A 16,856-nucleotide genomic window follows, 5' to 3' on the forward strand; every position below is an offset into this window, starting at 1 on the left:
TTGGAAAACTAAATGTAGATGCTCCATACATTTTTATTTCAGCATTATCAACATAGCATGTACGCCATTTTTAAAACTCATTTCGACACATTCTATCAGTATATAACAAAGCATTATGGCTTCACATCCATTCCCTGATATGGTACACACAGTAGTGTTTTACACATACCTGAAAAAAGATGCCCCCTGCATATTTGATGCCATTAAGCTGCTCAAAATCACAATATCCACCCAGTTTGTAAGAGTAAAGGAAATACTGTGGAGCTAAACTCAACACACATGGACACTAATGCAAGCCTGGTTTTCTCAGTTTGGAAAAAAAAAGCGTTTGGAAAATTGAAAATCTATATTTAAATCGGGGTCCCTGCTTTTATTATAAATTATTTGGCCCTTTCGGTCAAGTCACGTAGATAGCAAAAATAATAATATCACGACGTTTCGATCGCAACACAAGCGGTCGTCATCAGGAAAAGTGGGGTTAGCTTCTAAAGACAAACTGCTTATAAAGGTTTGAAATGGGCGTAGCCCAAATGTCAGCAGCCAATGCCAATGCAAGTGGTGGGCAGCGACCGCGGCGGTAGTGACCTTTCCACCAATCACGGCCGCCAGCCAGAGATTCACATGTCAATGCAAGATCGCCGAGACTCCTTCACGGCGAGTGCGCCAAGGTGGCTATGTTAATGTGAGAGGTTAGCATGTTCATGGGAGGTCGTGAAGCAGCAGCCTCGAGGATAGCGCGCGAGGTAGCTGTGTTAGTGAGAAATGTATTCTGTTAATGTAAAAAAAATATTGAGCCGAGAATAACTAACATCGGAAGGTGGTAGGCTGGGAACATCACAGCCAGTTATGACTTAAACTGGTTAATAACCTGCCACCTTCCGATGTTCTGATTTTTTTTTTACAAACTGAGCAATCATTGGAAGGACGTTATTAACCAGTTTAAATCATAACGGGCTGTGATGTTCCCAGCCTACCACCTTCCGATGTTAGTTATTATTTTCGGCTCTGATTTTTGACATTAACAGATTAAATTTCTCACTAACACAGCTACCTTGCGCGCCATCCTCGAGGCTGCTGCTTCGCGATCTTCCATCAACATGCTAACCTCTCACATTAACATAGCCACCTTGGCGCACTCGCCGTGAAGGAGTCTCGGCGATCTTGCATTGACATGCTAATCTCTGCCTGGCAGTCCTGTGATTGGTGGAAAGCCCACCACTGCCGCGGTCGCTGTCCACCACTTGCATTGGCTGCTGACATTTGGGCTACGCCCATTTCAAACCTTAATAAGCAGTTGTCTTTAGAAGCGAACCCCACTTTTCCTGATGACGACCGCTTGTGTTGCGATCGAAACGTCATGATCTTTTTATTATTTATTATTTTTTCTATCTACGTGACTTTACTGAGTTCCTGCAGTCACCAAAGCTTTAAGTCAATATTTTATTATCAAGTTTCTCTAAACAACAACTGGTAATAAATCTGGGAATTTACTAACTGGAGTGGTGAATATATAGAGTTCAACATGCGATTTTCAATTAATGTGCATCAAAATTTATTCAAAAACCTTTTCCCCATAAACAAAAGCCCAAATTAAAGTATCGAATTGTAAGAAAGATGTATGTCTTTGCAAAGTGCAAATATTTTATAACTTAGTTTAGGGTAATAAAAAAACAAATATTTCACCTATGGCACAATATAGTCTTCTGTTGAGAATGGTGTCACAAGATCTGTAACGTTCACTTCCAGCACAGGATGCTATGGTAACGTTACAAGGAAATTACTGCCAAGTGGTGGGAATGAAGCTATGGACTCATTGCTAACTGGCCCGAAGGCCAGTGCTCCCACTACTGATCCACCCAACTGCCTAATATCGGAGTTGGGAAATTTATATTGCAGCCTGCAAGCGGTTATGCCTTCGAGCTACTGAGTTGAGAAAAAGCGCACATGAAAAAAACACAAACATTCACCACTTTGGCCAAAAAGTAATTCATGCAGCCTGAGTTGTTCAGTAATGGGATTAAAGTGGATGGTCACGGAGGGGAGGCTTGGGGAGTGAGGTGGAGGTTACACTGGGCTCAGACGTGCAGATGAAGTTCGGGTCAAAAGACTAGGCGGCTGATGGAGCTGAATCCACTGCCTCCACCCCCAGGGCCGCAGCTCCCAGGCGAGTGGCTGTCATCGTCATCGCGGCGGTGATATGATGAGGATGAGGAGGAGGTACGGAGAGCACGGGTCCGTGCCTCCAGCTCCTGCTCCTGCATTGCACACGACACCAGTGCATGAACATAACACGCATGCACAACACAAACACACAGCAGATACAGACATGTAAAAATTCACACACACAAAAAAACACAGGGACGTCAAAACACACAAACACAGAAACACATATAACACAGATACACACACATCAAAGCACATACACAGCAAAGCTAGAACAATTATTATAATACATTTTGTTCATGCCCCTGGCTGAAATATAATAAGTCAAAATGGTTTTGTCACTTTGGTATAAACATAGAATTATATTCCATGACTAATATGCAAATAGAGGACCTGGCAAAAAATCTACCTAGGGCACTGTACAGAGTAAAACACGGAGAAGAGACCGCAATTGTTCACATCATGGCCAAGTACATTATTCAAAATCTACTAAAAATACCTGTCTTTTTCGATTATGAAAACAATAACATCCTTTATTACAAAAACCCTTAATATCAATTCACTTTTATAGGATGGTTCTGCACTGGTACTAAACTAAACTAGTCTTATTTTACCAGGTATGAACCACTGAGCTATATGGCTCTTTTTCAGAAGCGACCTGGCCACAAATGATAGCTTAACGAAGTGGCTTATCGTGAGGAAATTTATAGTAACCAAATACTCTAAACGTAGGTTTCTTAATGTGGCAGGAAAAATCGGAGGACCCAGAGGAAAATCCACACGACCACGGGGGAGAACGTGCAAACTCCAAATATACAGGCACCAGGGTTGGGATCGAACCCATCTCCTCCTGTATACCAGGCGAGGTAGTTAACAATCCAATGAAAAAAGGAGCTAATGCCGATTTCTGACCTGGAGGTAGAGCTTGTTGTCGCGGCTCACAGCCTCCATTAACTCCTTGCGGAGGGGCGGCTCAAAGCAAAGTCGCTCGCAAGCAGCACCGTCTCCCTCCGGCCGGCGGTCCCTTCGCCGGTAAATCAGCACGTACGCCGTGTCCTTGGGGAAGCGGCTCGTAACGCCGCTCACGGAGCCAAACGACGAGAAAGACACGCGGCTGTCGTTGAACAAAAGCCATTCCTCCCCCTGCTCCTCCTCCTCCTCCTCCGACTCATCTGCAGTCTTCTCTTCCTCCTGGTCAACCTTTGAGGCGGTGGCACAAGGGAGTTGACAGCTCGGCGGGCCTCTATCGTCAACGTCTTTATCAGGCGGAGGAGCTGAAGACTCATCGAGATCGCTGGTCGTGCCGGTGGGAGATGCAGCCGTGCCCTCTGGCATGAGGTTGTTGTTGCTGCTGCTGAATCTGTGGCAGCGTCTCGTGCCCCCGCGCTGCTTCCCACAGTCCCGGGCGTAGCTGTAATAGTGGCCGCTCTCCGAAGACATCCCCGAATGCACCACTACGGACGTAAGCACGTACGGCACAGTCGAGTCACAAAACCCGTCCGATTCGAGCTCCACTTCAGAATGTTTCATTTTTTTGCAGAGCGGAGACTTAGCATTGCAGCAGGAGTCATCGGTGTCCACCCCCGAGCTGACCTTTAGGTTGCAGCTGCAGTCCTGCGAGCAGTGGTTCTTCGGCGGTGGCGGAACACATTTCATCTTGGCCCGTGCTGAGAGGACGAGGCTGGGAGGGATGTGCACATTGCGCAGGATCTTGCGGCGGGAGTGAGTCCGCATGTCGTAGGAGAACCGCAGCAGCGTCAGGACCAGGTACTCGGGGCTCTCGGCCACCAACGTGGCACGCTCCGCGTCCTGCAGGGAATTGCACGCCTCGCAGTAATACCGGTTCTCCCCGCTCAGTGTCTCTGGTGTTAGGAAATAATTGATCAGACCGGGCACGCTTTCCGACTCCCTGTCTGTGTCAGAGTCAGGTGAACAAACGACGACCTCCGGCTTTGATGGCGGTCGTTCATTACTCGAGACGGAGACACCGTTGCCGCCGACTAGAACGTGGGGTCCCGGCCGCACTTCTACCGCAACGTCGGTGAAATGTTCTATGCCGTCGCTCGGCATAGTCATCGTGGCAGCGTCTACTTTGGTGTTAGATGTTTCTGCCGTTTCCGTTTCTTGGGAACAGCGACTGTCATCGCTTACGCTTGTGGCCGGAGTAGAGGCGCTTGCTTGCGTTGAGCCTGTGGGGCTCTCGCTGCGGAAGGTGCACGCCGATTCGCTCACTTCATCACTGATGCCAAGCTGCGTGGGATCCTTTACGTTCACACCTTGACACTCGGGCGCCTGCGCGCAGCCCGAAGGCAGTGCCGAGTGTTGTGTCACATTTGGCACACTGCTTACTTCGTTGGCCAAGTGCGAACTCGTGACCGGCTGCACCGAATCAAGCTTTGCAGCGGACTCGACACCCTGCGTCGGGAAAGCCAAGGAGAGGTCGGTGAACGCCTCGAACCTCTCCGACACGCCTCGGCAATTCTTGCAGGAGATCCTTGTCAATAACTTCCCGCCGAACATTTTTTCCACCAGCGTCCTCTCCTCGTCTTTCTCAGAAACTTCCTTCGGTGATTCTAGAGCTTCAGCACCTGTTCTTTTGCAGTCTTGTGGATTCCCACCGGCGGATTGTGTTTCTGTCAGCAAGATCCCGCTAGACTCTGGACCTTGCTTTGCTGCTTTTGCATTCCTACTTAGCTGAATTAGAGTTTTTTCTTCTTCGTGTATCCTGATGGATAAAATCAAACACCGCACACAGCCAAAGTTCAACTAAATCACGTGACATTTCTCGTAAAAATATATACGTAATTATTTATACCCCTGTGTTAAGTAATTGCTGGATGAAGGAATCCCCATATCATTTTTAATCATGTGGCTTTCTTGATTCTACTGTACCATACTGGTCAGCACAAGAGGCAGTGAGGAGTTGCCCAGGACCAGTAGTCCAGTTACTGTTTTCTCGACTGATATTAGCTGTTGCTTGGAATCAAATTGAGATCACTGGGTTCATATTACAGTATGCTAACCACTGTACCACTGCTTCCCTCCAATTTATATGTACAAATAGACAATTAAAAATTAACCAACGTAATTCTGAGTCCAAATGCAGCTTTTCTGTAACTTTTTAACACTATTTATGGATTAGGATAATTATTATGCAATAACAAGCTAATGTTACATACAGGCTAATGGTGGAAACGAAACTGTGCAAGTCACAAAGAAAACATAAGAAACAATACAAATGAGAAATTTTGATTTAAACGTTTCGTGACTGCAGGGATTCATATTCTTGGTTTTTTCGGTAAAGTCACGTAATAATATTATTATTTCATTGTTTCCCTTCTACGTGACTTTACCAAAAGAACCAAGAATATCATACAAATGATATTCATTGCGGGGGGGGGGTTGTGGCCGTGGGGGAGTAAATCATGCTCCCTTGTTATTACCTCGAAATAAACCAATTCCAATACAACAATAAAAAAAAAACTTCTGCGAGTGAATATTAATGCGGCGTCACATTCCCACGTGTATGACGCGTTGTTCGAATTCTCTTATAGAAATAAAGATGCACGCCACCTGGTGAGGAGGTACTTGAGGTACTCGGAGCAGTCCTGCTGGGAGCCCGGCGTGAACCACGGGGGGCGCGACACCTCCAGGAAATTCCTCGGCTCAAATGCAGAGCGCTGGGTGTGGGGAGAGTCAAGGCAGGCACTTTACTTTACATCACATCGCATCTCGGTTTAATACGGCAAGGATTTGGTATTGTTTACATCAGGAGTTTATTTATCTAGGAAAGCCTCAGTCTTCATTTTTCCACTGTGGGACGTTTGACCAGTTACTTTCAGAGTGTGCCTGGGACAGGCTCGGTTCAGATATCACTGCCTATGGACGTTAGCCGTGGGCAGGAATTGAACTCAGGTTGCCGGGCTCAAAGAGCACCGCGCTAACAACTGTGCCACCGGTCAACTCCCCGCACCTCCGATTTGCGCAGTTGGCTACGTAAGATACGAAAAAAGTTTAACATAGATATACACATACAAGAATTACATATTTATATATTCTATGACAAATTACAGTTTGGTGTGGACAGAACCTAATGATAATAATGCAACTGAACAAGCAAAACAGTAGGGACCAGACACAGAGGGGCACCTCATGCGGAGACCTCAAGCTGCTCGTACCTGTGTATGAGCCAAAAAGGCGAAGAGAAGCTGCAGTTTTCCCATCAGAGGACGTGAGCCGTTGAGGCTCAGAGACAGAACCGCTCGGCGGAAACTGGGAATGCAAAGAGGCAAAGCCACTGCGTCAAGTACAGGCGACACGTTGCTCCTTCACCCGTTCATTTATACGTGAAGAGTGATTGTACATAATATTCCCAATTGGCCATGTAATTGATGGCCACACAATGGAATGGTACCAAAAATGGTTTACAAAATAAGCATACTTTGAATAAAAAAAACACACGCAAAACAGACAAAAATAGCATAACCCTTATCAATGATGTCAAAAACTCTGTATGGTACTCCCGATATCTGGGTAACCTAAGGAATTGTAACTGGTGTGTGTGCACACATGTGCTCACAACGCCATCATCTGTCCAAAATCAGCAATCACTGCACATGTTGAATTGAACACACCGAACGAAGAGCATTCAAGCTCTTCTCTCAATGCCGAGGTGCGCACGCTTACTGTGTGGTCATGAAGAGCGCCTGGATGATGCTGTTCATGTAGCAGGTGTTGCCCAGGTTGACGAGGCCGGTCCTCCCGGTTTCCGACCTGTCTGCCGCCCGCTGCAGAGGCCCCGTGGGGGATGCCGAGCGCTGCGACGTCCACGCGCTGCGAGTGAGCGTGCGCTTGATGTCGTCCTCGTGCAGCAAGGGGAAATCCTGTGAACCACGCGAGCCCGGGCAAAACGATGTGACTCGCGTGTTCGACACATTCACCCGATGATAACTCGATAACCTGCGCGCGAGACAAGTGTGAACGCCCTCACCTTGAAGAGCTCGAGGATTGGCTCGTAGAGGTCAGGGAAGCCGGAGTACTGATACATCATGCACTGCATGAGGCGGGACAGCTGCCGAAGGCACGCCATGCTGGTGGGAGACGCCTCTTTGCGCAAATCCGTAACCAGCCCCGGCATGTGTGGCAGCAGCTACGTATCGTCGCACACACACGAGGAGTGGAGTGTAATGGTTGACAGAACGGGGAACTGAAACTATGCCACATACAAACCAGTCCCTCACAGGCAAGATAGTTGATCGAGCTCTTGGAAGGTCATCTTGTAATTGAAATCAGCATTGGCGAAAGAAAAACGAAACGAATGGTGCCTGCATTGAATCTGGGGTAATTCGAGCCTTTGACATGACTTGCCAGGTGGAAGGCCTCAGGCGAGTGCTGGAAGCTGAGCAGCATGTGCGAGAGCACGGACAGCGCGCCAGCTCGCACCACCGGGAACCAGAGCCGACTCAGCACCTGCACCAGCAAGCACGCGCGCCACACACGCACAACCGTCCGTTCACCAACACACACCATGGGCAGAAAACTCAGCTGGCATATTTTGCATTATACCACATCAGCGCCAAAGCCATAGCCGACCTGCTCGATTTTGAGGACGGTGACATCGATGAGGATGGTGAATTTATTCACGGCAGCCAGACCCTTGAGCAATGCTGTCACCCAGCAGTCCACACGTTGGGCCAAAGGCCAAGACAGCCAGTCAATCATCCTGGCACGGACGCGTACCGCACAAGGGTTAAACAGTGTAGGGTCCTCCAACTACGGGTGGCGCGGGTGCATCTCCTCTCTGGCAGAATCTTTGCGGGCATGGTCCAAATACATTATTTCACAGTAAGGATTTTATCATGCGTGGTGCTAAGCTTAGATTAGAAGTATGGCTGATATGTTTCCATCTGACTCTTTCCATATGCATTTCTCTCATTTCAAAAAAATGAATATTGATATGAGATGCATGATTTGGCAAACTCTTGAATATTTCAGAATCAAGACCAAATAAGGATGATGTAACTCAAGCCATGCAGTCCTTATCGTGTCGATATGTACGAAGGCTGTGTTCTGGGCTATCCAACTCAAGTTTGGAGCATCATTATAAAATATAAAAGACTTTCAAATCACAGCAAGGTACACCTTTAGAGTTCTCTAATGACACCACTGCACTGCTGACATTGGACTACACTGAAATGTAATCACGTCAAAATGACAACACAATATTTAGAAATGTAACCGACTCACTTTACAGTACATCTTCTTACTAATGAACCACACTCGTGTTGGACAACCCAAGACATAGTCTAAGTGATTATCTACAAGATTACAGCCATTCCTTTGTTCGGTTCATGTCATTCTTTAGAGAGGTTGAATCATTTGGGAGACAAAGTGAAAGGTCAAATTGTAGGACAGCTGTGGTGCGTTAATGGGCAAGGCCGCGGTAACTTACCTGCACAGGGCCACCATCATGTTGGCGTCGTGGACATTGGCGTCGGTCGTCAGGCTATGGATGATGACGTTGGTCATCTGCAGGGGGATGTACTGCACCAGGCTGGCAAGCGCGATTGATGGATCGGCGGGGACGTCTGGAGCGTGGATAATAATTTCACTTGCATTTTTCAAATGTGACTGTCCCATGTGTAGCTACATGCATAAAATATATCTGTTTTGCTTTGGACACTTAGGGAGCTGTGTATAAAAGATGATCACACTGCTGTGATTTATATAGAGGTAATTTATGAATTAGGATTTTGAGCCAAGCAATTATCCAAAATGAATAACAAAATAAAATTCCGACAATGTTATCCAAATGCTGCTACCGACGTCATGTCACGATACAAAGCATCCATTGCAATCTCTCGCAGAGCAGAATCACTGAATTAGAAAGTGGCTCACTGAAATAGATATCACAGAACTACTTCTGAGATAGCTTCAAGCAACCTGTTGCACAAAGTAGGGGGCACCTCTTCTACCACTGACAGTAATGCAATGTTTGTGCCTGAGTTAAACCAATATTTTTTTATTATCAGAGCAGAATTTAGCTAAATAAAGTGCAGAAACAATTTTTATGGAATGGGGTTTATGTGCAGTCACCAGTGACTGGGCTGAAACAATCAACTCACTAAACTGGCAAACTCAGTCTAACCACAGGTGGATTCGAACCCAGGGTTTGAGTGATACCAGCTCAATGCTGAGCTCTGAGCCAAAATGCATTTGTTGATACTCACATGCATACTTGTTCATTCCATTATTTTTCAAAGAATTATTTTTAAATAAGATAATTTCCATTAAAGACAAAATGTGTAAGCACTTTGAGTGGATTATGCATATATATGCAGATTAATCCAACACTGATTAAATTATCCATCTTACTCAACAAGCAATATTGATTTGATGGGTCTCAATTGCAACAAGAGTAGTTGCTTTGTTTAGACAGACGTTTGCAATCATTTCAAACATTGCCATTTGTACTGAATTCTGTGTTTATGAAAATGTCAAAAGGCCTCAAATTCCATTATCGGTTACAATTACAACAACATACTGGAGGACAGTCATGTTAAATATGAAATGTCTGATAAAGATTATTTTTACAAACACGTATAAAAATTACATTTTCCTTCTGGGCAAAAACAAACTTTACTAAGAGGGGTTGTCTTCATGAAAAATAATAACAATCAAGTATTCCACTCTCTAATCTGAAAATAGTATTTAAAACAGCTCAATCAGATTATTTGGGTCTTTCGGTAAAGTCACGTAGATCGCAACACAAGCAGTCGCCATCACCTTATGACGACCGCTGTGTTGCGATCGAAACGTCGTTGTTTTTTGTTTGTTATTTTCTTTGATCCTAGCTACGTGACTTTCCCGAAAGACCCAGAGAATATGAATTCCTGCCGTCACGAAAGCTTCAAGTCAAAGCTTAATCAGAATCAATGTTTTATTATTATTGTAATAGCTAACGATGCAATCTCTCTTTTACAAGGGAAACGACGAGTACGACAGGCACGCGGCTTCTAAGCAACAAGCGCTCATCGTTTAACAGACAGTGTATTTTCCTTAGTAGCTCGGTACCTGGAGTGGAGATGATGGCAAACACCTCCTGCAGGGAAGGGAGGAGGGCGGCCGGCTCCGACACCCACACCTTGGGCAGCAGCCCGCTGACGCGATTCACATGCCCAATGAATTCCCGGATGGCCTTCTCGCTGTCGGCACTGTCCCCCTCTGCTGCCGTCGCCGGGCAGACAAAGTGACCGATGGTCCGCACAAGCTGCTTGCAGAAGACAATGGCCTGCTGCCCCTCTCTGGGCAGACACTGCGGGAACTCTATGAGTAGCTCGCCGAGTCTGTCAGGGATAGACATGTGCAACTTTGTTAATCACGCCCGCACCTCCGATTAGCACAGTTGGCTATGTACGGCGTGAAAGAAGTTCAACATACATACTCCGCAACTTAAAAAAACCCCACTAAAGAAAGAAATTGGGGATTTGTATTTTTAAGGTGTACATACACAGCTAGGCTACATGTCCCAAGGTGTTTGACATGAGTATGAAGCTTCACAAATCAGCTGGTATATACAGTCAAGTGACATCACTAATCCCGTGTAAAGCAACATCAAAGCAGTGACATCAATGCAGCATGTTATTATGGCGGTGGGTCAAATGTTATTTTAAAGGCTATTTTCTAAAGAAAGATTATTCCCACCTGTTTTGGACATCCTTTAGACACACAGCCCAGGTAAGTACGTATATGACAACTCTCCCCAAACTACCCCTCAGATTTCGATGAATTGTCACGATTTTCAGTCATGTTTTTATCCAAGAATAAATACTTTAATTTCCCATGCGATGCAATGGCTCTGCATAAGGGGTCAAACGAACCAATTACGCACAACATACACATTACAATAAAATATTACAAGCACAGCTCACAATGCATTATCGCAAGCATACAAACGTATATTTTATTGACAAATCGATGCAACGGTGCATTCCTCCTTTGCAAGTGTGTCGAGGGCGAGGACTGTTTTTTTTAGTTGCGTCTTGTTGACGTGAAACTCCTCACCTGCACGCCGTAGACGGTCGGAGGCGCTCGCACACCATGCGCAAGGCCTCGGAGCGCAGCGAGGCGTACACGGCGAGCACGGACGGGAGGCTGAGGCTCAGGCGTAGGCCGTGCTGCACAAAGTCGAGGAGGCGCGCGTCACGCCGGCCCAGCGAGCCGTAGCCTTGGCGCAGCATCCCGAGCACCAGCTCGCTGTTGAAGAAGTCGCCGAACTGGGCGCGGTGGCAGCGCGCGTAAGCGTCCAGCACCTGCTGGCCGACCTGTGTGAGGAACGATGAGCTACGCCGTCAGTCGCGCATCCGAAGCAACGTTCGTTGGTCAACGTTACAGTGGCTGCGACGGCCAAGATGCTCGTAGCTTGGTCTGAAGTAACTGCAGTGAAATAACCGCGTGTCATTGATGGCGCGGTTTGGTGCTTCAAATAGTGGCAATCTTCCACCACCAAATGACCGAATCTCTAATAGTTGCTCACAAATAGCCGTACAATATAATCATTTAATTATTATCATCACTAATGATAAAAGTGATACATATTCATAGTAAGTATTGTTACACTTATCTAAAGGTCATTTCAAAGTCGGCTGGGACATCGGTTGGAGGAGAGACCAATAAGGTGGACGCTAACAATTGGGTTGTAAAGGCTTGACAAAGTAGAGGGACTTGTGTAATTTTAAACTTCAGTTACTATATATCGTAGTCGAATTTTTGCACATCGAGTACAAATATATGGTGAGATACAGCATTAACTATAACACAATTAAATAAGATTAGGTTATATATATAAAGCAAAGTCAACAGCATTTCGTAAACGAAAATAACTTTAGCTTGGGTAAGCAGTATAGCTGGCCAGTATGAGGAAATTGCAGATCATTTCAAACTGAGATCAACTGAGGGGAAAAAGCAACCTCCCAAAGAGCCTGTCTGTACGAACCTCGTTCTGCCCTGTTGATGTGTCGATCGTGTATCTGTACCTGTCTCTGGAAGGTATCTTCACTGAGCAGAGTGAGGCGTGTGGCGAGCGTGAACATGGCCTGGCATTGCTCTCCATCCAGTTTGCCTTCGGCCGCTTCAAGGACCTTCTTCACCACGCTGCGCTTCACCGGCAGCGGGTGCGATGAGCTCAGCAGACCCTCCAGGATCTTGTCCATAGCTGCGTGGTACACGGTGGTTGTGTCACAACTTCGTCACTTCTGTAAAATGTAATAAAAAAATGCACAGTCCTTTGTCAGTCCGCTCCTGGATGAAGACCTACCCAATCCCGTCATGCCTGTCATGGAAATTATTTGACTATGGTTCACCACATGCTCAGTGCAGGTTGAAGGCGTGGAGCCATGGATGGTTTAGATATCACTTGCCACCGATGTCAACTATGGCAGCATTGTACAGACATGGGAGCATAGTACAGTAACACCAACGTACGTTGCTGCACAGCCCTCTCGGGTGCCCACAACCTAGCCCTGCAGCCTACAACATCAGTTATCTAAGGTGATAAACTCTGTTCAGCTTCCAAGACCTGAAGAAATTGCATGCATTATGGGTGATTTGGTCTCAGTCTAGCACAAGGGTCGGCATCCTGCGGCTCTGGAGCCGCATGCGGCTCTTTAAGGACTGCTACGTGACGATATTTATTAAGGACCGCCGTCTCGTATTCACATGCATTGCGGCTCCTGAAATATTTTTTTTTACCGAATATATATTTTTTATGTTATTTTGGTTACAGACCCCCCAGTTTCGCATTAAGTTGATCAAAAATAAGTAATGTACATGCATTCCCACTTATTGAGAGCATAGCACACAATGCAAGAGGAGAAAAATTATGTTGCAAAAAAACGGATGTTTGTTAGCAATACAGCACAACTGTGGCTCTGTGCTAGTTACCAAAGCACTGGCATTTGACAACGAAAAGTCTATAAAATCTGAACGGTGATGAATTACGCAGTGCTGGCACAAAACAAGACCTTTAAATTCTGTATGCTGCCTGTTCATACGGAATGACAGTATTGCTTACATCAGCTCAATCATTCTTCCACACATGAGGCTTCGAGCCAAGGGTTTTCAAAATGCTCATTAGTGATGGGGAAGCATGCATTTTTAAGGCTGAGCACCCAGAATGAGAGGCAGGGAAATTTGCCATAACAACAGCGTTCTGGAAACTATACTACTGCTATACTACAAGTACAACTATACAACCCAACCTGTGCATATATCTCATAAATACCTGATTTAAAGCTTTCGTGACTGCAGGGATTCATATTCTTGGTTCTTTCGGTAAAGTCACGTAGAAGGGAAACAATAAAATAATAAAAATATAAAACAATAAAATTATCACGACGTTTCGACTGCAACACAAGCAATCATCAGGTGTGAAAACCACAGCAAGAAAATTTGAAAGTGGTTTTCACACCTGATGATGATTGCTTGTGTTGCAGTCGAAACGTCGTGAGAATTTTGTTTTATATTTTTTTATTGTTTCATTGTTTCCCTTCTACGTGACTTTACCGAAAGAACCAAAAATATGATAAATACCTGTTTTAGTATTTAAACGGGCTCCCACGAATAATGTAAAAATTTGCATTGCTTCCAATGTTGCACTTTACATTGATTGACAATTTTAGGAGCAAAAGAATGCATCTATCAAAACCAAGAACTATGGTTTGGTAAACTTCTTTAAAATTAAGCGTGATTAAAAGCCATGCCTGCGTGTGTGTAATCGATGTGAAGTTTTGAGGCCATCGGATGGCTGTTTTTCTAATGTAGCGTGCACAGCTGTGTACTGGTGGCAGGCTTCCAAAATATTTGCTGGCAGAAATGGTCGAAAGGATGAGTGGTTCATTAAAGCACAAGACAGACGTGGAGATGCAACTGTGAGCACATTGGTGTCAGATGTCTTTGTAGTTCATGCTCATGCAACAAACCCCCACATGCTAATCAATGTACTTTGTGCTCAAAGTGAAAGAATTTATTGTGCGTAACTCAAAGCTAGTATATTCCGGTAAACATACATTTATGAACACAGGCAAGCCCGGGTGCAGCCATACCGATATGAACTGTACAATGTGGCTCTTCTTGTGCAGAGTAGAAATAAGTTGCACCCATTGCTGTGTTTAACTTATAATTCAACTGAATTATAACAGCAATGGTACAACATTGTTGACAGCATACTCTTGACAATGGCATGGGATCACATGCCATTACAATGAACACATGCCAATACACTTTTAATCTAAACATACGAATATGAAATAGAAGCTGATGCTATTATACGTGGCTTTACTGCACCAAATAAATTAATGAATTAATCGTAGGAAAATCTGCTTTGAGAATCCCAGTCCAGTACTGTTCATGTTAGCAGGTGAATACTTTTGTCTAAATGTAGACTTGTGACATACCTTCTCTATTAACTCCATTGTCAAACCCAAGAAACCTAAGACGCCCATCTAATTGCCTTTTAATTATCCCTAGAACAAGAATTGGAATAGGTGAAAGCCTTTGTCGTTGCAGCACCAACATTTTGGAACAACCTTGTTTTCTCCCTTACCACCGTAAATCTTCTTTCAAAAACTATCCTGAAGCAGAAGATTGGTGTCGGATAAAAGCACATTTGCAACTTTGATTCTTACCCGTGAATCACGTTACATTTTTTAATGCAATTTCATTGAGGGACTGTGTGTTGTCTTGGTGTGATCTGGGACTGTTTTTGTTGTTGTTTTACTGCTTTGGCCAAGCGTGTATTGTGTTCATAAATCGGCAGGCTATTATGCACACTTAGAAACGTTAGTTACATTTCGTGACTTGCTTACCTTTTCTCTATTTTGCACTCCTATCGTTTTAGCATTGTATAGTTTTGTTGTTGTTGTAACTTACTGACCCACCCCAACAGGACATCTCTGAAAAAGAGCTTCAGAGCTCATCGGACTACTCCAGTCTAAATAAACATTCTGATTCTATCTATACTTTACTGCATGTTACAAGAACTTTCCTCTTCTAGAATATATTACTTCCAGTGTATAATGTATATAGAAAATCATACACTGGAAATATGAGCACTTTTGTCATTAACACTGATAAACTGAAAAATACAAAACAAACTTGTGTTTTGGATAATGGACCACTACATTAATTATTAAAATGCTAATAAGTATCTATTTAAGATAATCAATGTGTGTTCTTTGCCTTGCCTATGTTATCAGAATTCTTATTCATGAGGCACGAGTGCCTGAATGGTCCTGAATGCCCGCAGCATACAAGGAAGTGCCCCTCTGTTTGAACCATATCAGCACGACTTAAATTTGCTTACACTTCCTGGAATCGTTGCCCACAAAAGAGCAAATTATTCCTGGAATACATTGTAATATGGATTCAATAACACACTCCAGAATCAAACATTCTAGGATGGAATTGAAACACTCCAGGTTTCTTCACTGCCCAAGAATGGTTGAACGGTTTCTTCTGCTGGCAAGGTGATGGCATCAGTGTTCTGGGATCACAAATAATGCACATTTCTTGGCCAAGGTTGCTCATAAACACCATCCTCCAGGATGTACATAAAGCAATTTGAAAGAAACGTAAAGGTCTACTGTCACGAAGATTAGTTTTTCTCCACCACAATACTTAACCCCAAAAGGCGAATGCTATCATAGCCAAATTAAACACTTAGTGCTGGATATGCTCTCCTACACCCCATATACAGTCCAGATTTCCATCTGTTTTCTCCTTTCGAAAGACTGCACTTTGGTGGGAAACATTTTCAATTACTATGCTATGGGCATTCAGGAACTTGGTGAGAGAAGTGCTGTGATGTGGATTTAACCTACATGTTGACAATTTGATGACCTGCCATGATAAAATGTATTTACTGTGAGCAAAATTCCAGGAATTACTTGAACCACCCTTGTACAATCCACCAATTGGCTTCTAAATATTCTGCAAAATTGTGCTGTGGTTACACAGTACAGCCACGAAGTGTGCACGCCTCACTTCAAGCTGGCAATTTTAACAGTGTTAAATTTATGGTTATACTGTTAAGGAAAAACTGGCTACAAGAATGTTGTCTAAAACATTCAAAAAATTGCCAAACATACAATCAAGGCCCACATCAATATGTACTCGATTTTGACTTAAAACTTTCGTGACTGCAGGAATTTGTATTCTTGGTTCTTTCGGTAAAGTCACGTGGATAGAAACATAAAAAATAATAAAAGCAAAAAATCCACGACGTTTCGATCACAACACAAGCGGCCTTCATCAGGCGGAGAGAAAAGAGGGGGCACCCTTATAAACAGTTTCATTTGGAGGCTTGCCCCTTCTTTTCTCTCCACCTAATGAAGACCGCTTGTGTTGCGATCGAAATGTCGTGGGTTTTTACAGGTAGGAACAACAGGTTTCACACTGCCCACCAGCGATTATTTGTCTGTCTGTCGTGCATATCCGGAATTCCATCCGCATAATTGGAGTTTCGGCACTAATTTCCAACACGGATCGCACGAATGCGCTGTCCAACCAAGTTCCTACCTGCCCACTCTGAAGGAACGTGTTTGCCTTTATTATTTTCTATTAATTATTTTTTATTATTTCGTATCCACGTGACTTTACCGAAAGAACCAAGAATATGAATATGCATTCGACTCGGT

At 44.5% G+C, this 16,856-nt stretch overlaps 1 protein-coding gene across 4 annotated transcripts in view; it reads right to left on the reverse strand.

Annotated features, from left to right (window-relative positions):
- The window catches only part of USP38 (ubiquitin specific peptidase 38), a 19,623-nt gene continuing 2,767 nt past the window's right edge, over nucleotides 1-16,856 (reverse strand). For 3 of the 4 annotated variants that reach the window (XM_032955240.2, XM_076067491.1, XM_032955239.2), the window contains exons 2-13: nucleotides 12,198-12,416; nucleotides 11,227-11,486; nucleotides 10,237-10,508; nucleotides 8,615-8,750; nucleotides 7,756-7,885; nucleotides 7,531-7,632; nucleotides 7,154-7,312; nucleotides 6,850-7,046; nucleotides 6,342-6,435; nucleotides 5,737-5,843; nucleotides 3,076-4,888; nucleotides 1-2,255 (exon numbers count right to left, since the gene is read on the reverse strand). In XM_032955240.2, coding sequence (XP_032811131.1) covers nucleotides 2,100-2,255; nucleotides 3,076-4,888; nucleotides 5,737-5,843; nucleotides 6,342-6,435; nucleotides 6,850-7,046; nucleotides 7,154-7,312; nucleotides 7,531-7,632; nucleotides 7,756-7,885; nucleotides 8,615-8,750; nucleotides 10,237-10,508; nucleotides 11,227-11,486; nucleotides 12,198-12,374 — 3,603 coding nt within the window. In that variant the 5' untranslated portion in view covers nucleotides 12,375-12,416 and the 3' untranslated portion in view covers nucleotides 1-2,099. The remainder of the gene's footprint in view (nucleotides 2,256-3,075; nucleotides 4,889-5,736; nucleotides 5,844-6,341; nucleotides 6,436-6,849; nucleotides 7,047-7,153; nucleotides 7,313-7,530; nucleotides 7,633-7,755; nucleotides 7,886-8,614; nucleotides 8,751-10,236; nucleotides 10,509-11,226; nucleotides 11,487-12,197; nucleotides 12,417-16,856) is intronic. The other variant, XM_032955241.2, reaches the window with a different exon arrangement.

The sequence above is a fragment of the Petromyzon marinus genome, chromosome 16 (genome assembly GCF_048934315.1).
Source record: "Petromyzon marinus isolate PM22_M1 ecotype Great Lakes invasive population chromosome 16, UKy_Petmar_22M1.pri1.0, whole genome shotgun sequence".
In the NCBI taxonomy this organism is placed as follows: domain Eukaryota; kingdom Metazoa; phylum Chordata; class Hyperoartia; order Petromyzontiformes; family Petromyzontidae; genus Petromyzon; species Petromyzon marinus.